The sequence below is a fragment of the Oryctolagus cuniculus genome, chromosome 5 (assembly GCF_964237555.1).
Source record: "Oryctolagus cuniculus chromosome 5, mOryCun1.1, whole genome shotgun sequence".
In the NCBI taxonomy this organism is placed as follows: Eukaryota; Metazoa; Chordata; class Mammalia; order Lagomorpha; family Leporidae; genus Oryctolagus; species Oryctolagus cuniculus.
In genome coordinates, this window is record NC_091436.1 from 133,211,601 (window position 1) to 133,227,675 (window position 16,075).

General features: G+C 54.2%; 1 protein-coding gene across 1 annotated transcript in view; it reads right to left on the minus strand.

The window, feature by feature from the left end:
• Positions 1-15,469, minus strand: part of PNPLA1 (patatin like phospholipase domain containing 1) — a 44,164-nt gene extending 28,695 nt beyond the window's left edge. Inside the window, 1 exon segment of the mRNA XM_008262834.4 lies at positions 14,782-15,469. Coding sequence (XP_008261056.2) covers positions 14,782-14,986 — 205 coding nt within the window. The 5' untranslated portion in view covers positions 14,987-15,469.
• Positions 15,470-16,075: the final 606 nt, after the last annotated feature.

Sequence of the window (16,075 nt, forward strand, 5' to 3'; positions counted from 1 at the left end):
CCTTGGATTTGGGCCAGTGTTGCTAGTAAAGCCACCGCCTGCAGTGCCAGCATTCTATATGGGCACTGGTTCAAGTCCCAGATGCTCCACTTCCTATCCAGCTCTCTGCTATGGCCCAGGAAAGCAGCAGAAGATGGCCCAAGTCCTTGGGCCCCTGAACCTGTGTGGGAGACCCAGAAGAAGCTCCTGGCTCCTGGTTTCAGATTGGCCCAGCCTCAGCCATTGAGGCCACCTGGGAAGTAAACCAGCAGATGGATGGTATTTCCCTCTCCCTCTCTCTCTTCTGCCTTCCTGTAACTCTGCCTTTCAAATAAATAAATGTTTTAAAAAAAAATAAGTTCCTTGGATGTTCTTCAGTTAAAGTTTGAAAAACACCACATTACCTTGCTTTTCTATTTCAAGACAATGTTCTTTTCACTTAGTCATTCATCCACTCAACATTCATTCATCAAAGTCTTATTTTGTGACTAATCTTTGCCCCAGCGCCAGGAACACATCCACATGGCTTCTCTTGTCCATCACCAGCATGTTGGCAGTGTATGTTCCCACCCCAAGTTACAGGTGGGAACGCAGCGTAAGGCAGGTTCCCAGCTAAGGACCCACAGCTGGGACTGCAGCGCAGCCCCCCACCTTCCAGGAAACTGTGCTTCCCTCCAGTCCTGGCAGTGTCGGCCCGCATCGGAGTGACAAAGACGGGTACACTCCAAGGAAAGGAGTTAGCAAAGCCCAAGTCCCCAAGAGGTTATCTCGTCTTCCCAGGGCCAGCTCCAGGAGTGCCAGAGGGTCTGCTGCCTGGAACATACCTTGAGCCACCTGCCAGTGACACTAACTCCAGCGACCCATGGCTCCAGGGCCCAAGGGGCTGGCAGGAGCCCTGGTCCCAGGTGTGGGAGTCAGATAAGAACAGGAGGCACCTGTGGCATCCCCGTCTCCACAGGAGGAGTCATGCTGGTTCCTGCTGTGCCCCATTTGTGGGCCTGGGGCCCCTGGGGCTCCCCGGCCCTCGCATGTGCTTCACAATGTCCTTTGGAAACCTGTTTTCCTGTCCAGGAAAGCTGCCTCCTTTTCTGAGACTCCAGGACGGACGCACCTGACCCCTCTCAGCCTGGAACCCACTTCCCTTGAACTGCAGGTGGCTCTCCCCCGGCTGCATCCACGGCCAGAGAGGCCTTCCCTGACCAGCGCACCCCGAGCTGCCCCACGGCAGCTTCGCCCACGCTTGCACGGCCTGCTCGTCCGTGCTGACCCTCTCCGCATGCCTGTGCATCTCTGGCTGGATTGCACCAGAGGACGTCAGCTCCCCGAGGCTGGACGTCCAGCTGCGCTGTTCACAGCCAGATCCGGTCCATTTCATCAGCATCTCAGCTGTTCAGCCAGAGTCTGCTCCTCCGCCTCTTTGTCTGCAGCTTGTTGGGATTAGGAGACTAATCTTTCTGGGAGACTTTCTTTAAATGGAATTTTAGCAAGATCCTTCCTGTATCAGAGAGACAATAGCAGAGCTGGCTAGTAGAAGCCGGGGCTTAGAGTACCTTCCCTCTACAGCCACAGAGCCTGGGGCTCCCTGGAACACAGTTTGGAAGCCATCAACTTAAGTGAGATCCACCTCCAACCAGTGAGTCCCTCTCCTAGGGGCGAAATACAATTATCTCTAAAGTGAAATGGGCCGGCGCTGTGGCGCAGTGGGTAAAGCCACCGGTAGTGCCGGCATCCTGTATGGGTGCCGGTTCAAGTCCCGGCTGCTCCACTTCTGATCCAGTTCTCTGCCATGGCCTGGGAAAGCAGTAGAAGATGGCCCAAGTCATTCTGTGTGGGAGACCCAGAAAAAGCTCCTGACTCCTGGCTTTGGATTGGCACAGCTCCAGCCATTGCAGCCATCTGGGGAGTGAACCAGCGGATGGAAGACCTCTCTCTGCCTCTGCCTCTGCCTCTCTCTAACTCTGCCTTTCAAGTAAAATGAATAAATCTTAAAAAAATAATAAAGTAAGGACATCAGCTTAAAGTAAGGCCATTCTGCAACATTCTAGCGTTACAAGTCACATCCATGGCTTTGGAAAATTATCTAAGAGTTAGGTAATACCCCAAATAGAAACTACAGACATATTCAGCACCACCCCTGCTGACAGGTGGCCGTCATCAGGAGTTGATCAAGTAACTCCTGTCTTACGAGCCATTGGTGGGGGCCGCCGGACTCGCAGGATCTCAGATGCTTCCTGCAATCCCATCGATGACATGAGACAGACCATCTGAAACAATTAAGACAGTACAACACCCCATGCTGGAACAGGCACTCAGATTCCACAGGCAAACTAGACCTCACAGAAAGGGAGACGGAGCAGGGTGACACGGAGGCTCTCCTGGGAGGAGGTGAAATCTCTGGAGAGGGGAAGGCCCCTGCAGGCAGGGAGCCCGTGGGTGCTGGGGTGCACGGCACTGAGATGCCCGTGTCCCTGGGGGCCAGGAAAGCAGCCTTCTGGTGGTTCACCACCGAGACCCTCCCCGCCCAACAGACTGGACACAACCTGTGTACATGGAGTCATGGTCTCGGTCCCAAGCCAGGGGTCGCTTCTCCAGCACCCTTGTATCCGCAAATACGGTCATGGAGGCAGAGACCCAAGTGGTCGCCGCATCCACTCATCCACTCTCTCCTTCCTTGGTATGGAGCCTCTGATGTGCAGCTGGACACACGGCCTCCCAGAGTAAAGCATACCTCTTTCAGCCTCCTTCACAGGCTGGCGTGGCCACCCAGCTGGCTTCCCATCCATAGGATGGGGGTCACCTCCAGGGGAGAGGTGGGCCTCACTGGAAGGCAGACATGGCACGGAGCCCTCTGGGACCACAGGAAGAGGCCACGCCTGTGAGCAGCACAATGGGCGGGGCCTGGGTCCTGACACCAGGGAGGGGCCACACCAGCTGTAGGGGACCAAGGATGGTGAGGAGCAAGATGTCCTCTCCTGTCGGCAAAGCCTCTGCTATCCCAACCGATGCACTCTCTCAACAAGCCCTTAGGTGTGTGCAACACCCAGGGGACCCCGCTGAGCCCCAGGGTGAGGCCGTGGGGAGGGGGGGCAGCCGACTTCTCCCTCTGCCCAGTAGCTCAGCTGCGGCTCTGGGTGGCAGACTTGGCCCAGTGGATTCCTGGGACCAGAGGTGGAGAGAGATTTTGGTGTGGGCCTGACCGCCCTCCATACCCACCCCTACCCGCTAAGAGACCACGGGAGGAGCCCACCAGTGGCAGGCCGGGCTCAGAATACTGCCGACGGAGGCTCCTGTGGCCTTCGTTCTCAGACCCCGGGGAGCAGGGCTTCTCATCACTGTGCTTCCCCAAGGGGGGCCCTGGTCTCTGGGGCAGGGGCTGTGGAAGCACCGAGGGTCGAGGGTCGGTGCCCAGTGGCAGTCAGGGAGGGCTCTCAGAGGAGGGGGGGCACTGGCAGGGGTGGCATCCCTGGGAGAGGGGACAGCCTGGGCAAAGGCACTGAGACGGATGCATCCCGAGGCTGCCGTGGGGGTGAGCAGAAGAGCCCCTGCCCCTGCCCTAACCCTCAGCATGGCCCTTCTCCCGAACCCTGCATCTTTCACACGTGGGGCCTGGGTGTTGAGGGCAGAGGGGCAAGGTGAGCGGTGTTGGGAAAGAGCGGCGTGCAGAGGGCACAGCAAAGCCACCTGTTGAGCCCGGCCAGCAGATGCTCTGTCTCTGCCCCTCCCCTCCCCTGGCTCCCCTGTGACGCTAACCAGCCTATGCCCCCTCCCATCCACAGAGTAGAAAGAAGATGGGGGCTGGGGCCGTGGCTCGGTAGGTTAATCCTCCCATATGGGTGCCAGTTTAAGTCCCAGCTGCTCCACTTCCCATCTAGCTCCCTGCTATGGCTTGGGAAAGCAGGAGAAGATGCCCAAGTCCTTGGGCCCCTGCACCTGCATGGGAGACCCGGAAGAAGCTCCTGGCTCCTGGCTTCAGATCGGCACAGCTCCGGCCATTGCTGCCATTTGGAGAGTGAACCAATGGAAGGAAGACCTTTCTCTCTCCTCTCACTGTCTGTGACTCTACCTTTCAAATAAATAAATAAATAAAATCTTTAAAAAAAGAAAGTGGATGCGAGAGGGCCGCCAAGGGAAGGGCATGTGCAGCTTCCATGTGAGTTTCAAATGACTGCAGGGTAAAGATCATCTTAAAACCCACCACCCAGAGAGGGTGCCACAGCACTGCTGGTTAAGCTGCTGCTTGGGACACCCTCATCCCACATCAGAGTAAGTGGTTCGAGTCCCTGCTACTCCTCTTCCAATCCAGCTTCCTGCTAATGTACACCCTGGAAGGCAGTGGGTGACGGCTCAAGAGCTTGGGCCTCTGTCACCCACGTGGGAGATCTGGTTGGAGTTCCTGGCTCCTGGCTTCAGCCTGGCCCAGCCCTGGCTGATGCAGACATTTGGGGAGTGAACCAGCAGATGGAAGATGATCTCCCTCTCTGCTTTTAAAATAAAAGTAAGTGAATAAATAGACATTTTTAACAAAGCACACAGCTCTGATGATGTGGGGCTGGGAGGAGACAGGTGGACGTTGGTTGGCACACTGAGGTGGTGATGATACAGCTGTGCCATGAAAACACAGGGCTTTATTGCCCTTGGCAATATACTTGAAGTTTTTCAATATTAAAGTTGTTTGTTAAGACTTACTTATTTGAAAGGCAGAGTTACAGAGAGAGAGAGAGGTCTTCCACCTGCTGGCTAACTTCCCAAATGGCCGCAACAGCAAGGGCTGGGCCAGGCTGAAGCCAGGAGCTTCATCAGGTCTCCCATACGGTTGGCAGGAGCCCAGGGACTTGGGTCATCTTCCACGGCTTTTCCCAGGAGCATTAGCAGGGAGCTGGATGGGAAACAGAGCAGCCAGGGCTGAAATTGGCAGCCGCATGGGATGCTGGCAATGCAGGCACAAGGCGGGCCCCAGAATGCCTTTTAAATGTACACAAATGTTTACAGCAGCACCATTCATAACAGCCCCAAATAAAAATAACGCAAGCACCCACGATGTAGAGGATGGATAAGCCACGGGCATCTATTCACACAATGGAACCTCAATAAACCATGGAAAGGAGGCAGCACGGATCACACAACAGATGAACCTGGCAAACATTGTGCTCAGAGAGAGGCCACGCACAGCCCACACATCGTGAGTCTCTTTATAAGGAAGGTCCAGAATAGGTAAATCGGAGGTGACAGAAAGTAGATTAGCAGCTACCGGGGGTGTGGGGGATATGGAGGACTTAAGATGGCAGAAAAAGGGGTGGAGCATTTCTTTGGGGGGTCAGTGAAATGTCCTGCCACTGACTGTGCAGTGGCCCCACAGCTCGGTGACTATACCAAAAGCCATTGAGCTGCATATTTAAATTTTTTTTTAGAAAGGAGAAATGATTTGAAAAGAAAGACAGTCACAAGAGGCTCTGGGCACGTGCTCCCTAGTGGACAAGTCAGCTGGGTGTTGGGGAGGGCTCAAGGGAAGGCGCAGAGACCAGCCCCTGACCCCCGGCCGGTCTCCCTCGTTAGTGGCTCAGCCTGAGCAATCCACAGGAAGTGATCCAGCCTGAAATCACGGCAGTGAAACTGGTTTTCTCTACCCTAAAACAAACCACTGCCCATGCGTACTCAGACACAGAGCTAGAGCTGGCCTGGGACTGTGTTAGGCCTCCTGCAGGGTTCCACAGGGATGCTCGGCCTGCTGCCCCACCTGGTCCTAAGCTTGGAGATGATAACACCTGCGTTCTCCAGCGTGCGCTTGCTCTCGGCTGGGCTGCACAGTGGGACCCCTTGGGGGAGCTTTAACAAGCGCTGGTGTCTGACACCCCAGAGAGCCTGATTCATTCACCTGGGATGGGGGGACCCGGGCAGTGGCAATTCCAACAGCTTCCCGCAGTGATTCCGCTGTGCAGCCGAGACTAAGGACTGTTGTGATGGAGCAGCTCCCGATGAGCACTGCGTAAAGATGAGAAGAGGGGCTGGTGCTGCGGCGTAGTGGGTAAAGCTATCGCCTGCGAGGCCAGCATCTCATATGGGCACTGGTTCGAGTCCTGGCTGCTCCACTTCCGATCCAGCTCCCTGCTAATGCCCCTGGGAAAGCAGCAGAGAATGGCCCAAGTGCTTGGTCCCCTGGCACCCATGTGAGAGACCTAGATGAAGCTCCTGGCTCCTGGTTTCAGCCTGGTCCAGCCTTGGCCTTTGTGGCCATTTGCAGAGTGAATCAGAGGATGGAAGAGTGCTGTGTGTGTGTGTGTGTGTGTGTGTGTTTGTAACTCTGCCTTTTGGGTAAATAAATAAATCTTTTAAAAATAAAACAAAAAAAAATGTAAAGAGTAAAGACAAGAAGAGAAGTCCCAATTACAGCACAGAGGGTGGCAAATGTTCTACCCCAGAACCTGTATTTAGGTTTATGTAACTCTGGATCCCGGTATACAAAATTTTTTGAAAATATATTTATTTTTATTTGAGTGGCAGAGTTACAGAGAGAGAGAGATCTTCCATTTGCTGGTTCACTTACCAAATGGCCGCAACGGCCAGAGCTGTGCCAGTCTGAAGCCAGGAGCCAGGAACTTCTTCCGGGTCTCCCACATGGGTGCAGGGGCCCAAGGACCTGGGTGACCTCCACCGCTTTCTCAGACACATTAGCAGAGAGCTGGATTGGAAGCGGAGCAGCCGGGACTTGGACCCGCACCCATATGGGATGCCGGTGCTGCAGGCCAGGGCTTAACCCGCGGCACCACAGCATCGCCCCCACCAACTCTTTCTTACTGTGGGTTTCTGGAGACCTCGGATTCTGGGGCATTGCAATCCAAGTACTAACTGAGGCAGGGACAACCAGGGGGTGCGCTCCGGCTCGAGGGCAGAGGCCCCATCTTCAGGAAAAGCCTTCCCCATATCGGACACAGCAGCTCACGGAGCCAACACCTGCCCCCTGAGACTCTCACATCCACCCTTGACATCCGTCAGCCTGCATCATCCTCCACCCTCGGCTGTCGCTGTGGCTTTGTCTCCTTGTCATTGCCACATCCTTGCGAGAGACCTTGGTTCCTACTCAACCTGTCTCTACCTGTCCAACTTCTAGTCACCTTGCAGGCGCTAGCCTAACTGCCACTTCCAAGAGGCCTTCCATGGTTCGAGGTGTGCTCACTCCTACGCCTTTTGGTCTGCTAGCATGCAACTGGAGCTTCCTCGCGTTGTAACTATTCGGTGGCTGCCTTCAAATCTGAGAAGACTGTGCGCTCCCTGAGGGCAGGAGCAGAGTTTCAGTTTGCATCAGGTGCTTGTATCCTGTGCAGGACCCCGTAGGTGTTCAGTGAACCCCAGAGAGGGAGGAAGAGAGGGAGGGAGGGAGGGAGGACAGACTTGCCATGCGTTTCCTAGGGGAAGGTATCAAGCAGTGGAGGAAGTGGAGATGGCATTTTGAGTCTGCCAAATCTCCATTCTTTGGTAAGAAACAATTTTATTTCCCGAAATATCCAAGCATACCTTTGAGGTAAGTTTCCAAGCTTACTTGGAACCAGATTGAAAATTCTGGATCCCCTACTGGTTGTCATGGGGACCACCTCTCCAAACATTTACCACTTCTTTAATGGCAATCAGGCACTGTAGTAAGTGCTTTTATAAACATTTGCGTGCACCTGCCTCCAAATTGGCCATTTCACAGAACCAGGCATACCTACAGAAGGTGAGGGACCGCCACGTGGCACAGCAGGTTAAGCCATGGCCTGTGACACTGGCATGCCACATCAGAGCACAGTTTGGGTTTGGCTGTTCTGCTTCCAGTCCGGCTCCCTGCTAATGTGCCTGGGGAGGCAGCAGATGATGCCCCAAGTGCTTGGGCCCCTGCCACCAGGTGGGAGACTTGGATGGAGTTCCTGGCTCCTGGCTTCAGTCTGGCCCTGCCCAGCTGCTTTGGGCATTTGGAGGGTGAACCAGAGAATAGAAGATCCTCTCCTTCTCTCTCTGTCACTCTGCCTCTCAAATAAATAAATCTTAAAAAAAAAAAAAAAAGTAAACAATGATTCTTCTGCTGCCTCAGCTCTCAGGGGGAATAAAACACACAACCTTAGGACAGAAAAGCCCCCAAGGCAGCTAAGGGAGAGGGCGTGGCCTGGAGGAGAGAGGCCCTGGGGATTGTTTTTTCCTTAAAGAGACAAATCCCTGGTTCTATGCAGACACACAAAGTAGGAGGTGAACCGCTAACAAACTTTTAGAACTATTAGGAATGTTCAGAGAAGTTGCTTGAAGAGATCGATATGCCAAAGCCACAAGCTTTCCTTTGTATCAGCGATAATCTATTAGACTAGAAAACATCAAGGAAAAGAATATTCCATTCCCTGTGGCAACAAAAACTGTAAGCCCCTCAGTAATGCATCTGATAAAAGACCATAAGAGAGAGACTGCACTTCTAAATGGGAGATGTCATTTTATCAAAACCCCAACAGAACTCTTCATATGGGGGAAGAGAAAGCTAAGAATAATAGAGGCAGGGCCGGTGCTGTGGCGTAGCGGGTAAAGCTGCCGCCTGCAGTACCAGCATCCCATATGGGTGCCAGTTCAAGTCCCAGCTGCTCCACTTCCGATCCAGCTCTCTGCTATGGCCTGGGAAAGCAGTGGAAGATGGCCCAAGTCCCTGGGCCCCTGCACCTGCATGGGAGACCCAGAAGAAGCTCCTGGCTCCTGGCCTTGAATCAGCCCAGCTCTGGCCACTGCAGTCAACTGGGGAGTGAACCAGTGGATGGAAGACCTCTCTCTCTCTCTCTCTCTCTCTCTCTCTCTCTGCCTTTCCTTCTCTCTCTGTGTAACTCTTTCAAGTAAATTAATAAATCTTTTAAAAAAAGAATAATAGAGGCAATAATTAAAGAGGAAAAGGGGGGAGAGGGCTTCCATGCATGGTGTGCCCCATTTACAAGGCTATAATGACTGAACCAGTGTGACGTGACGCAGAAATAGACAAATCTGCCAACGAAAGAGAAGAGGGACTCCGAGGACTGACTCCTAAGGATGCAGGAACTCGAATATAGCAGCGTTGCAAGCAAACATGGAGAGGGCTGCCTCTAACTGGCTACTGGACGGCGAATCCTGAAAATATTAGGTCTCTGCCTCAACCCATCAACAAAATCAACTCCAGAGGAGTGAACCTGATTCTGAGAGAACAAAACTTTTTTTTTTTTTTTTTTTTTTTTTTTTTTTTTTGACAGGCAGAGTGGACAGTGAGAGAGAGAGACAGAGAGAAAGGTCTTCCTTTGCCGTTGGTTCACCCTCCAATGGCCACCGCGGCTGGCGCGCTGCGGCCGGCGCACCGCGCTGATCCGATGGCAGGAGCCAGGAGCCAGGTGCCTTTCCTGGTCTCCCATGGGGTGCAGGGCCCAAGCACCTGGGCCATCCTCCACTGCACTCCCTGGCCACAGCAGAGGGCTGGCCTGGAAGAGGGGCAACCGGGACAGAATCCGGCGCCCCGACCGGGATTAGAACCCGGTGTGCCGGCGCCGCTAGGCGGAGGATTAGCCTAGTGAGCCGCGGCGCCGGCCCGAGAGAACAAAACTTTAAAACTGTTGAAAGGTCATGCAGAAGAAGTCACTGTAATAAAGACAGATTTTTAGAACACAAATTAGGGGTGGACGTTTAGCCTAGTGGCTAGGATGCCCTCATTCTGCATTGGAGTTCCTGGGTCCAATTCCTGCCTGCAGCCCCTCACTCCAGCTTCCCGCCATGCAGACAGCGATGCTTCATGTAACTGGGCTCCTGCCACCCACTTGGAAGACCTGGATTGCGTTCCCTCTGAGCTCCTGCCACTCATGTGGAAGATCGGGATAAAGTTTCTTGCTCTTGGCTTTGGTTAGGCCCAGTCCTGACCATTGCAGGCATCTGGGGAGTGAGTAAGTGGAAACTCTTTTTCTTTGCTTCTCCCTCTATATTCTTCTGGCTTTCAAATAAACAAATCAATAGTTTTTTTTTTTTAAACCCACAAATCATAAGAAAAAATTGATATATCTGGCTGCATTAACTTTAAAATGTTCTGAGTGGAATCAGCCCTAAAGGCACTCGGATCTGGCTGAAAAGCCCATGAGAGTATTTCAGGCATGGAAAGCCAAGACACTCTGGCAAAAAGATCTCTGTGAGTGAGATCCCAGTGGAAAGAACAGGTCTTCAAAGAGGGAGGTGCCTTTCTCTGAAGGGAGGAGGGAACCTCCACTTTGACTATGACCTTGTCTAAACAAGATAAGAGTCGGAGAACTCAAGGGGCTTCCATAGCCTTGGAAACTCATGACTGGTGCATAGGGAGATTACTGATGCCATAAACAGGAGTGTCAATTTGTAAAGTCAACAACAGGAGTCACTGTGCACTTACTCCTCATGTAGTATCTCTGTCCTTAATGTGCTGTACACTGAGGCTTAATGCTATAACGAGTACTCAAACAGTATATTTCACTTTGTGTTTCTATGGGGGTGCAAACTGTTGAAATCTTTACTTAATGTACACTAAACTGATCTTCTGTTAAAAAAAAAAAAAAAAAAGAAAAGAAACTATCAATTCCCAACTTGACTCTCACTGGGATTAAACATGACAATAGGTCTGATCTGATTTCATCATCATTTAAAAAAAAATCATCTATTATTTTTCACTTTATGTTTCTGTGTGGGAACAAACTGTTGAAATCCTTACTTAAGGTATACTAAGCTGATCTTCTGTATACTAAGATAATCGAAAATGAATCTTGATGTGAATGGAAGGGGAGAGGGAGTGGGAAAGGGGAGGGTGGTGGGTGGGAGGGACGGTATGGGGGGGAAAGCCATTGTAACCCATGAGACGTACTTTGGAAATTTATATTCATTAAATAAAAGATAAAAAAAAAAAGGTTAAATAAAAAGAGATTTAAAAATAAAAAAAAATAAAAAAAAAAAAAATGTTCTGAGTGGCCGGCGCCGCGGCTCACTAGACTAATCCTCCGCCTAGCGGCGCCGGCACACCGGGTTCTAGTCCCGGTTGGGGCGCCGGATTCTGTCCCGGTTGCCCCTCTTCCAGGCCAGTTCTCTGCTGTGGCCCAGGAGTGCAGTGGAGGATGGCCCAGGTGCTTGGGCCCTGCACCCCATGGGAGACCAGGAAAAGCACCTGGCTCCTGGCTCCTGCCATCGGATCAGCACGGTGCGCCGGCCGTAGCGCGCCGGCCGCGGCGGCCATTGGAGGGTGAACCAACGGCAAAGGAAGACCTTTCTCTCTGTCTCTCTCTCTCACTGTCCACTCTGCCTGTCAAAAAAAAAAAATGTTCTGAGTTACAAAAAGAGATCCTAGACAAAATAAAGAGAAGCCCTAGAGTGGCCGAAGACAGGTGCAAGCTCTGTACCTGACAAATGGGTGGTGTGCAGAACATACGAAGGTCATCCAACAACGGAGAACTCGGCAGGGGACAGGCAAGAGCCCTGGGCAGGCCAGTCCCAGAGGAGGGCACAGAGGCGGTCAGTAGATAGCTACAGAGATGCTTAATGCCGTGCAGACTAAGCAAGCAAAATAAATTAGATATAGCTTCGTACTTGCAGACTGACATACAACTTTCAAGTCTGACCGTACCCGGGGCTGAAGGCACTGTGGGAAAATTGGGGCTTGTCCCTGCTGCTGGTGGGGCCAGAGGTACAACCACTCTGGAGACTAATTGAGCAATGCTTACGACATACACACCCTAGAATGATAGGCTACGTATTCCAAGTGGGCATGGCTGTTCACTGCCGTATTGTTTAGACTAATAATTCTGTCAGTGGGACGGCTGTCCGCCCTGTGGTGCTGTCCTACGGGAATTCAGAAGCTGGGGACATCAGAAGACTTGGTCCTGGGGCTTGTTCTGCTTCCAGCTGACGACGAGGGACTTTGCAGTCTCCACTCCTTCTGCATCGACCGCTCTCCCCCAGACACCTTGAGCTCATCCCCTCCCCCTCTTGCAATTCCACAGAGACTTCCCGGAGCCCACTAACCACACACCAGCACCCCCACGCGCATGTCACTGCTTCGTCAAGAAGCAGGGCTGTTTGAGGAGCACGAGTGTAGACTCTGGCCAGCCTAGGTTCAAACTCCAGCTCTCCCGTGTGCTGTTTGCGTGACCGGAGGCAGGTTATACAAGCCTTCCGTGACTCAGTTGCTTCTGCTGTAAAATGGGAATAATGACAGTTTCCACCTGGGAATGCTGTTGTGAGGACTGAATGAGTCAATACGCCCAGGACTTAGAAAAGAGTCTGATATAAAGGAAGTGCTAGTTAGCAGGAGTTAACGAGACTGAACCAGGTGACAGGGACACAGATAAGCCTCATGAACGTGCTGCTGAGTGGACAGAGTCCCCACGCACCTCCCCCACCCCTGAACTTGTTTGGTAGTCTAGGCCCTGATTTCTGCACCCTGCCTCCGCAGTCAGGTGTCCTTGTCACAGGTATGAGTCCCTCCGGGCGCCTTCCCCACCCCACCATCCATGCTGGTCTCAGCCTGGCCAAGTAGGTTCCCAGGAACAGCCGCCAAATTGAATGAACTGGATTAATTCGGAAACATCTTTGAATGTCAGAGGGTGAAGACACCACTGACTTCGTCGTCTATCTTAAGAATTTCCCTTGGGGTCAGCACGGTGGCGTAGTCGGCTAAGGCTCCACCTGTGGCACCAGCATTCCATATGGACGCCAGTTTGTGTCCCGGCTGCTCCTCTTCCCATCCAGCTCCCTGCTAATGGTGTGGGAAAGCAATAGAGGATGGCCTAAGTCCTTGGGCCACTGCACCCACGTGGGAGACCTGGAAGAAGCTCCTGGCTCCTGGCTTCAGATGGGCCCAACTCCAGCTATTGTGGCCATTTGGGGAGTAAGCCAGCAGATGGAAGACCTCTCTCTCTCTCTCTCAAACTCTACCACTCAAAAAAATAAATAAAAATCTTAAAAAATTTTCCCTTGAAGACAGAGGAGTTGGGAGTGATGGAATAGGAGAGCCCCATGGGTTCCTGGGAAGGGGCTCCTCCCAGGGGCCAGGCACCTCAGAGTGGGATTTCCCTGACTCCATGACAGCACTGGGGGTCTCGCCCCAGCTGGTTCCGAAGGTCATTGGGTGCTGAAGGCATTAACTGCTGTGTCACTGGCAAAGGACTCTGAGCACACAGAAAGACCTGGAAGGATGCGGGATGAGCCCTGAGCTACAGGAGGGAGAGAGGGCCTGGGGAGGTGGCGTGGGGAAGGCTTTCTTTTTACTCTATGTGCTTGACATTGTTTGAATTTTGTAGAGCAAGAAAGAATGTGTTACTTGTGAAATATTTTTTAAATTAAAAAAATAAAAATCCCATCCTTTCCTTTGAGAGGAAAGGAGACATACAGAGAGAAAGAGAAAGGCCACATGGCTGAGGCTGGGCCAGGGCCTCCACCCAGCTCTCCTGCATAGGTGGTGGGGACTCAAGTGCTTGGGCTACCACCTGCTGCCTCCCAAGGCCTGCATTTACAGGGAGCTGGAGTCAGGAGCAGGAATCAGGCACAGAACCCAGGCACATCCGACGTGGGATGCAGGCATCTCAGCTGGCGTTCCAAATGCTGGGGTAAATGCCCGCCCCGTCACTTGTGAAATGTTTAGCAAGAAAAGGCGTCTTGTACGTAAGAGGTGCTCAGTGAGAGGGCCCGACTGTTACTCTTGACAACAAAGACTTGGCAGGCAGTGTGGACACCGTGGCAGGACGGGACCTGCAGGGAAGCTGGCTGAGCTCAGGGGCCCTGCGGGGAGTCTCCCAGGCTCTCCTTGCGTGAAGCCTCAGCCTCCTGCTCAGCGCCCCCATCCGCTCTGCCCAGCAGGGGGCGGGGGGGCGCCCAACAGGTGCCACCAGCCCAACAGGTGCCACTGGCAGTTCACTTGTGTTGGTGCGGATAACCCTTTAGCAACAAAAATCAAGGCACAGGGAGTCCCATCCCTGTTGTGAAAAGACAGAGCCGAGGTCCGTCCATGGGGCCATTGCTCTTCCCCCACCTCCCCACGCCGCCTGCGTCCCCTCCCCTCCCCCACGTCTCCGACTGAAGTCTCAGCTGGCATCTCTGGGCTCGGGAGCCCCTGACCCAGACTTGCTGGCTGCCCCTCTGCCAGGCAGGGCCTCTCTCTGTGTCTTCAAGGGGCTTTTCCTCCCACGTTATTGAGGTCTCTACCGGCCACCTTGGAAACAGCTTCCCTGAGCACCCTTCTAAAACAGGCCCCACGGGGTTCCTGTGCCTTTCCTGCACAGTTCCGCCGCTTCCTGCCATCGCGCCCAATGGGGTGCTCAGCGGAGACGCTTCCATGGCGGCTGTTCCCCTGCCCAGGCTGCCACAGCCCCCTCAGGCCCAGGAGGCTGGAAGGTGAGCCAGGATGGCCCAGTCTCCCACCCTCGGCCCTCCCTTCTCGTTTTCTCCTTTCATCTTTCCAGCCACCCGGGAAGCCAGGTGGACAGACCCAACCCTGCCAAGCTGATGGAGAGCTGAAGCCTTGCCCTGCCCAAAGGCATTGGCATTTATTTGCATGTTAAAAAAAAAAAAAAACAGGCAGGAGGCACAACGCCCACGACTGTACCCGCCCCTTGACCGTGACCCGGTATCACTTCTGCAGAGACCCTGCCCTCTGACTCCTAGGCCTAGGATCAGGGCAGCTCTCTCTGACACCGACCCACCTCCACCTTCCCCACCACCCAGGCCTGGCTTTGCCCCACAAGCATCCCCTCCCCAAGCTTCCTGGGGCTCTGTTCTGAAGATGCCCCCCGCTCCATCCCCCAAGATGTCCCAGAGAACCCAGAACAAAGGTCTTACCCATTTCAATCCCGCAGATGACCAGGGCGGCGATCACGGCCCCTGCCGATGTCCCCGCGAAGCGATGGGCTGTGTCCAGCATCCGGGGGGCCAGGTCCCGCAGGGCGTCCACAGCCCCAGCCTGGTAGAAGGACAGGAACCCGCTACCCGAGAAGGAGATGGAATGAGGGGTGTCCGGGTCCCCCTTAAACACCTGTTCATTCATCTCGTCCGCCTCTGGTCCCCCGCTGGGAGCAGGAGCACCCTTCAGGCTCGCCTGCCCCAGCTGGGGCCCGCCGCTCCTGTTGGAACTTGCTACCCAGCTGCCTGGCCAGCCCAAGCCTGGAATGGAGCCGTCTCCAGGCTGCTGGGAACTCCGCAGTGGGTTCAGGCAGCCGCTGCCCACCTGGGCCTGCTAAACTCTTCCGGGAGGCAGCCCCAAAGGTTGGTGAGGGGCCCCAGGTCCCGGGGCGTGGGCTCGGCGCAGAAGGCCCCGGGGGTGTGAGCAGGGTCCTGGTCCCCGAGCTGCTGCTGGCATCATTGCTTGGTTCGCTTCATCTCCGGCGCGGGCTCCTCAGCCCTCGGCACACCAGGCAGCACTCGTGGCGCCCGGCACAGGCCGTACCTGGAGCAGCCGGCACCACTGAACCCTCAGCTGAGAGGCATCCGAAGCCAAGGCTGTAGCAGCCTGGGATCAGGCAGCCCAGCCCCTGAGGGGAGGGGACTCCCCCGGAGGAGGCGGCCTTGGCCCTCAAAGGCAGCACACAGCACCTGTGGGCCTCCCACAGCCACGCCCTCCCCGGCTCCTCCAGGCCGTGTCTGTGTGCACCATGCGTTTGCACAATTCCCTTTGCTTATTCACTTGTTTGTCTATACACATGTCAGGACCAGCCAAGGGCAAAATCATACAGGAGAAGTTTGGCCCTGGGGTCCCGCTCAGCACCCCCTCTTCTCCTGGCCCCTTCCCTGACCCTTTAACTCTTGCTCATCACGGCTCTCACTGAGCCCAGGCCCTCACTCACTCTCCTAAGCACCCAGGAAGAGCTCAGCCTGAAATCCAGATCATTCTAAGTATCTGGGCCTTCCCAGATCTGCCGTACTCCCCACTCTGAGACGGCAATGTTTCATCCTTAGGCTGAACAGCTGCGGTTGTTTCAGCCCAAGGATGAACGTAACAGGGTGAGGGTCAGGGCAGGGAGCCATCTGGTGAGGGAGGGGACACCTGGGACCAGGGGTCACCTGTGGGAGCTGCCCATGCAGTCCTGGCCACAGCCCCCCAGCCTCACATCTCCCCACACAGTACCCGAGGCAGAAC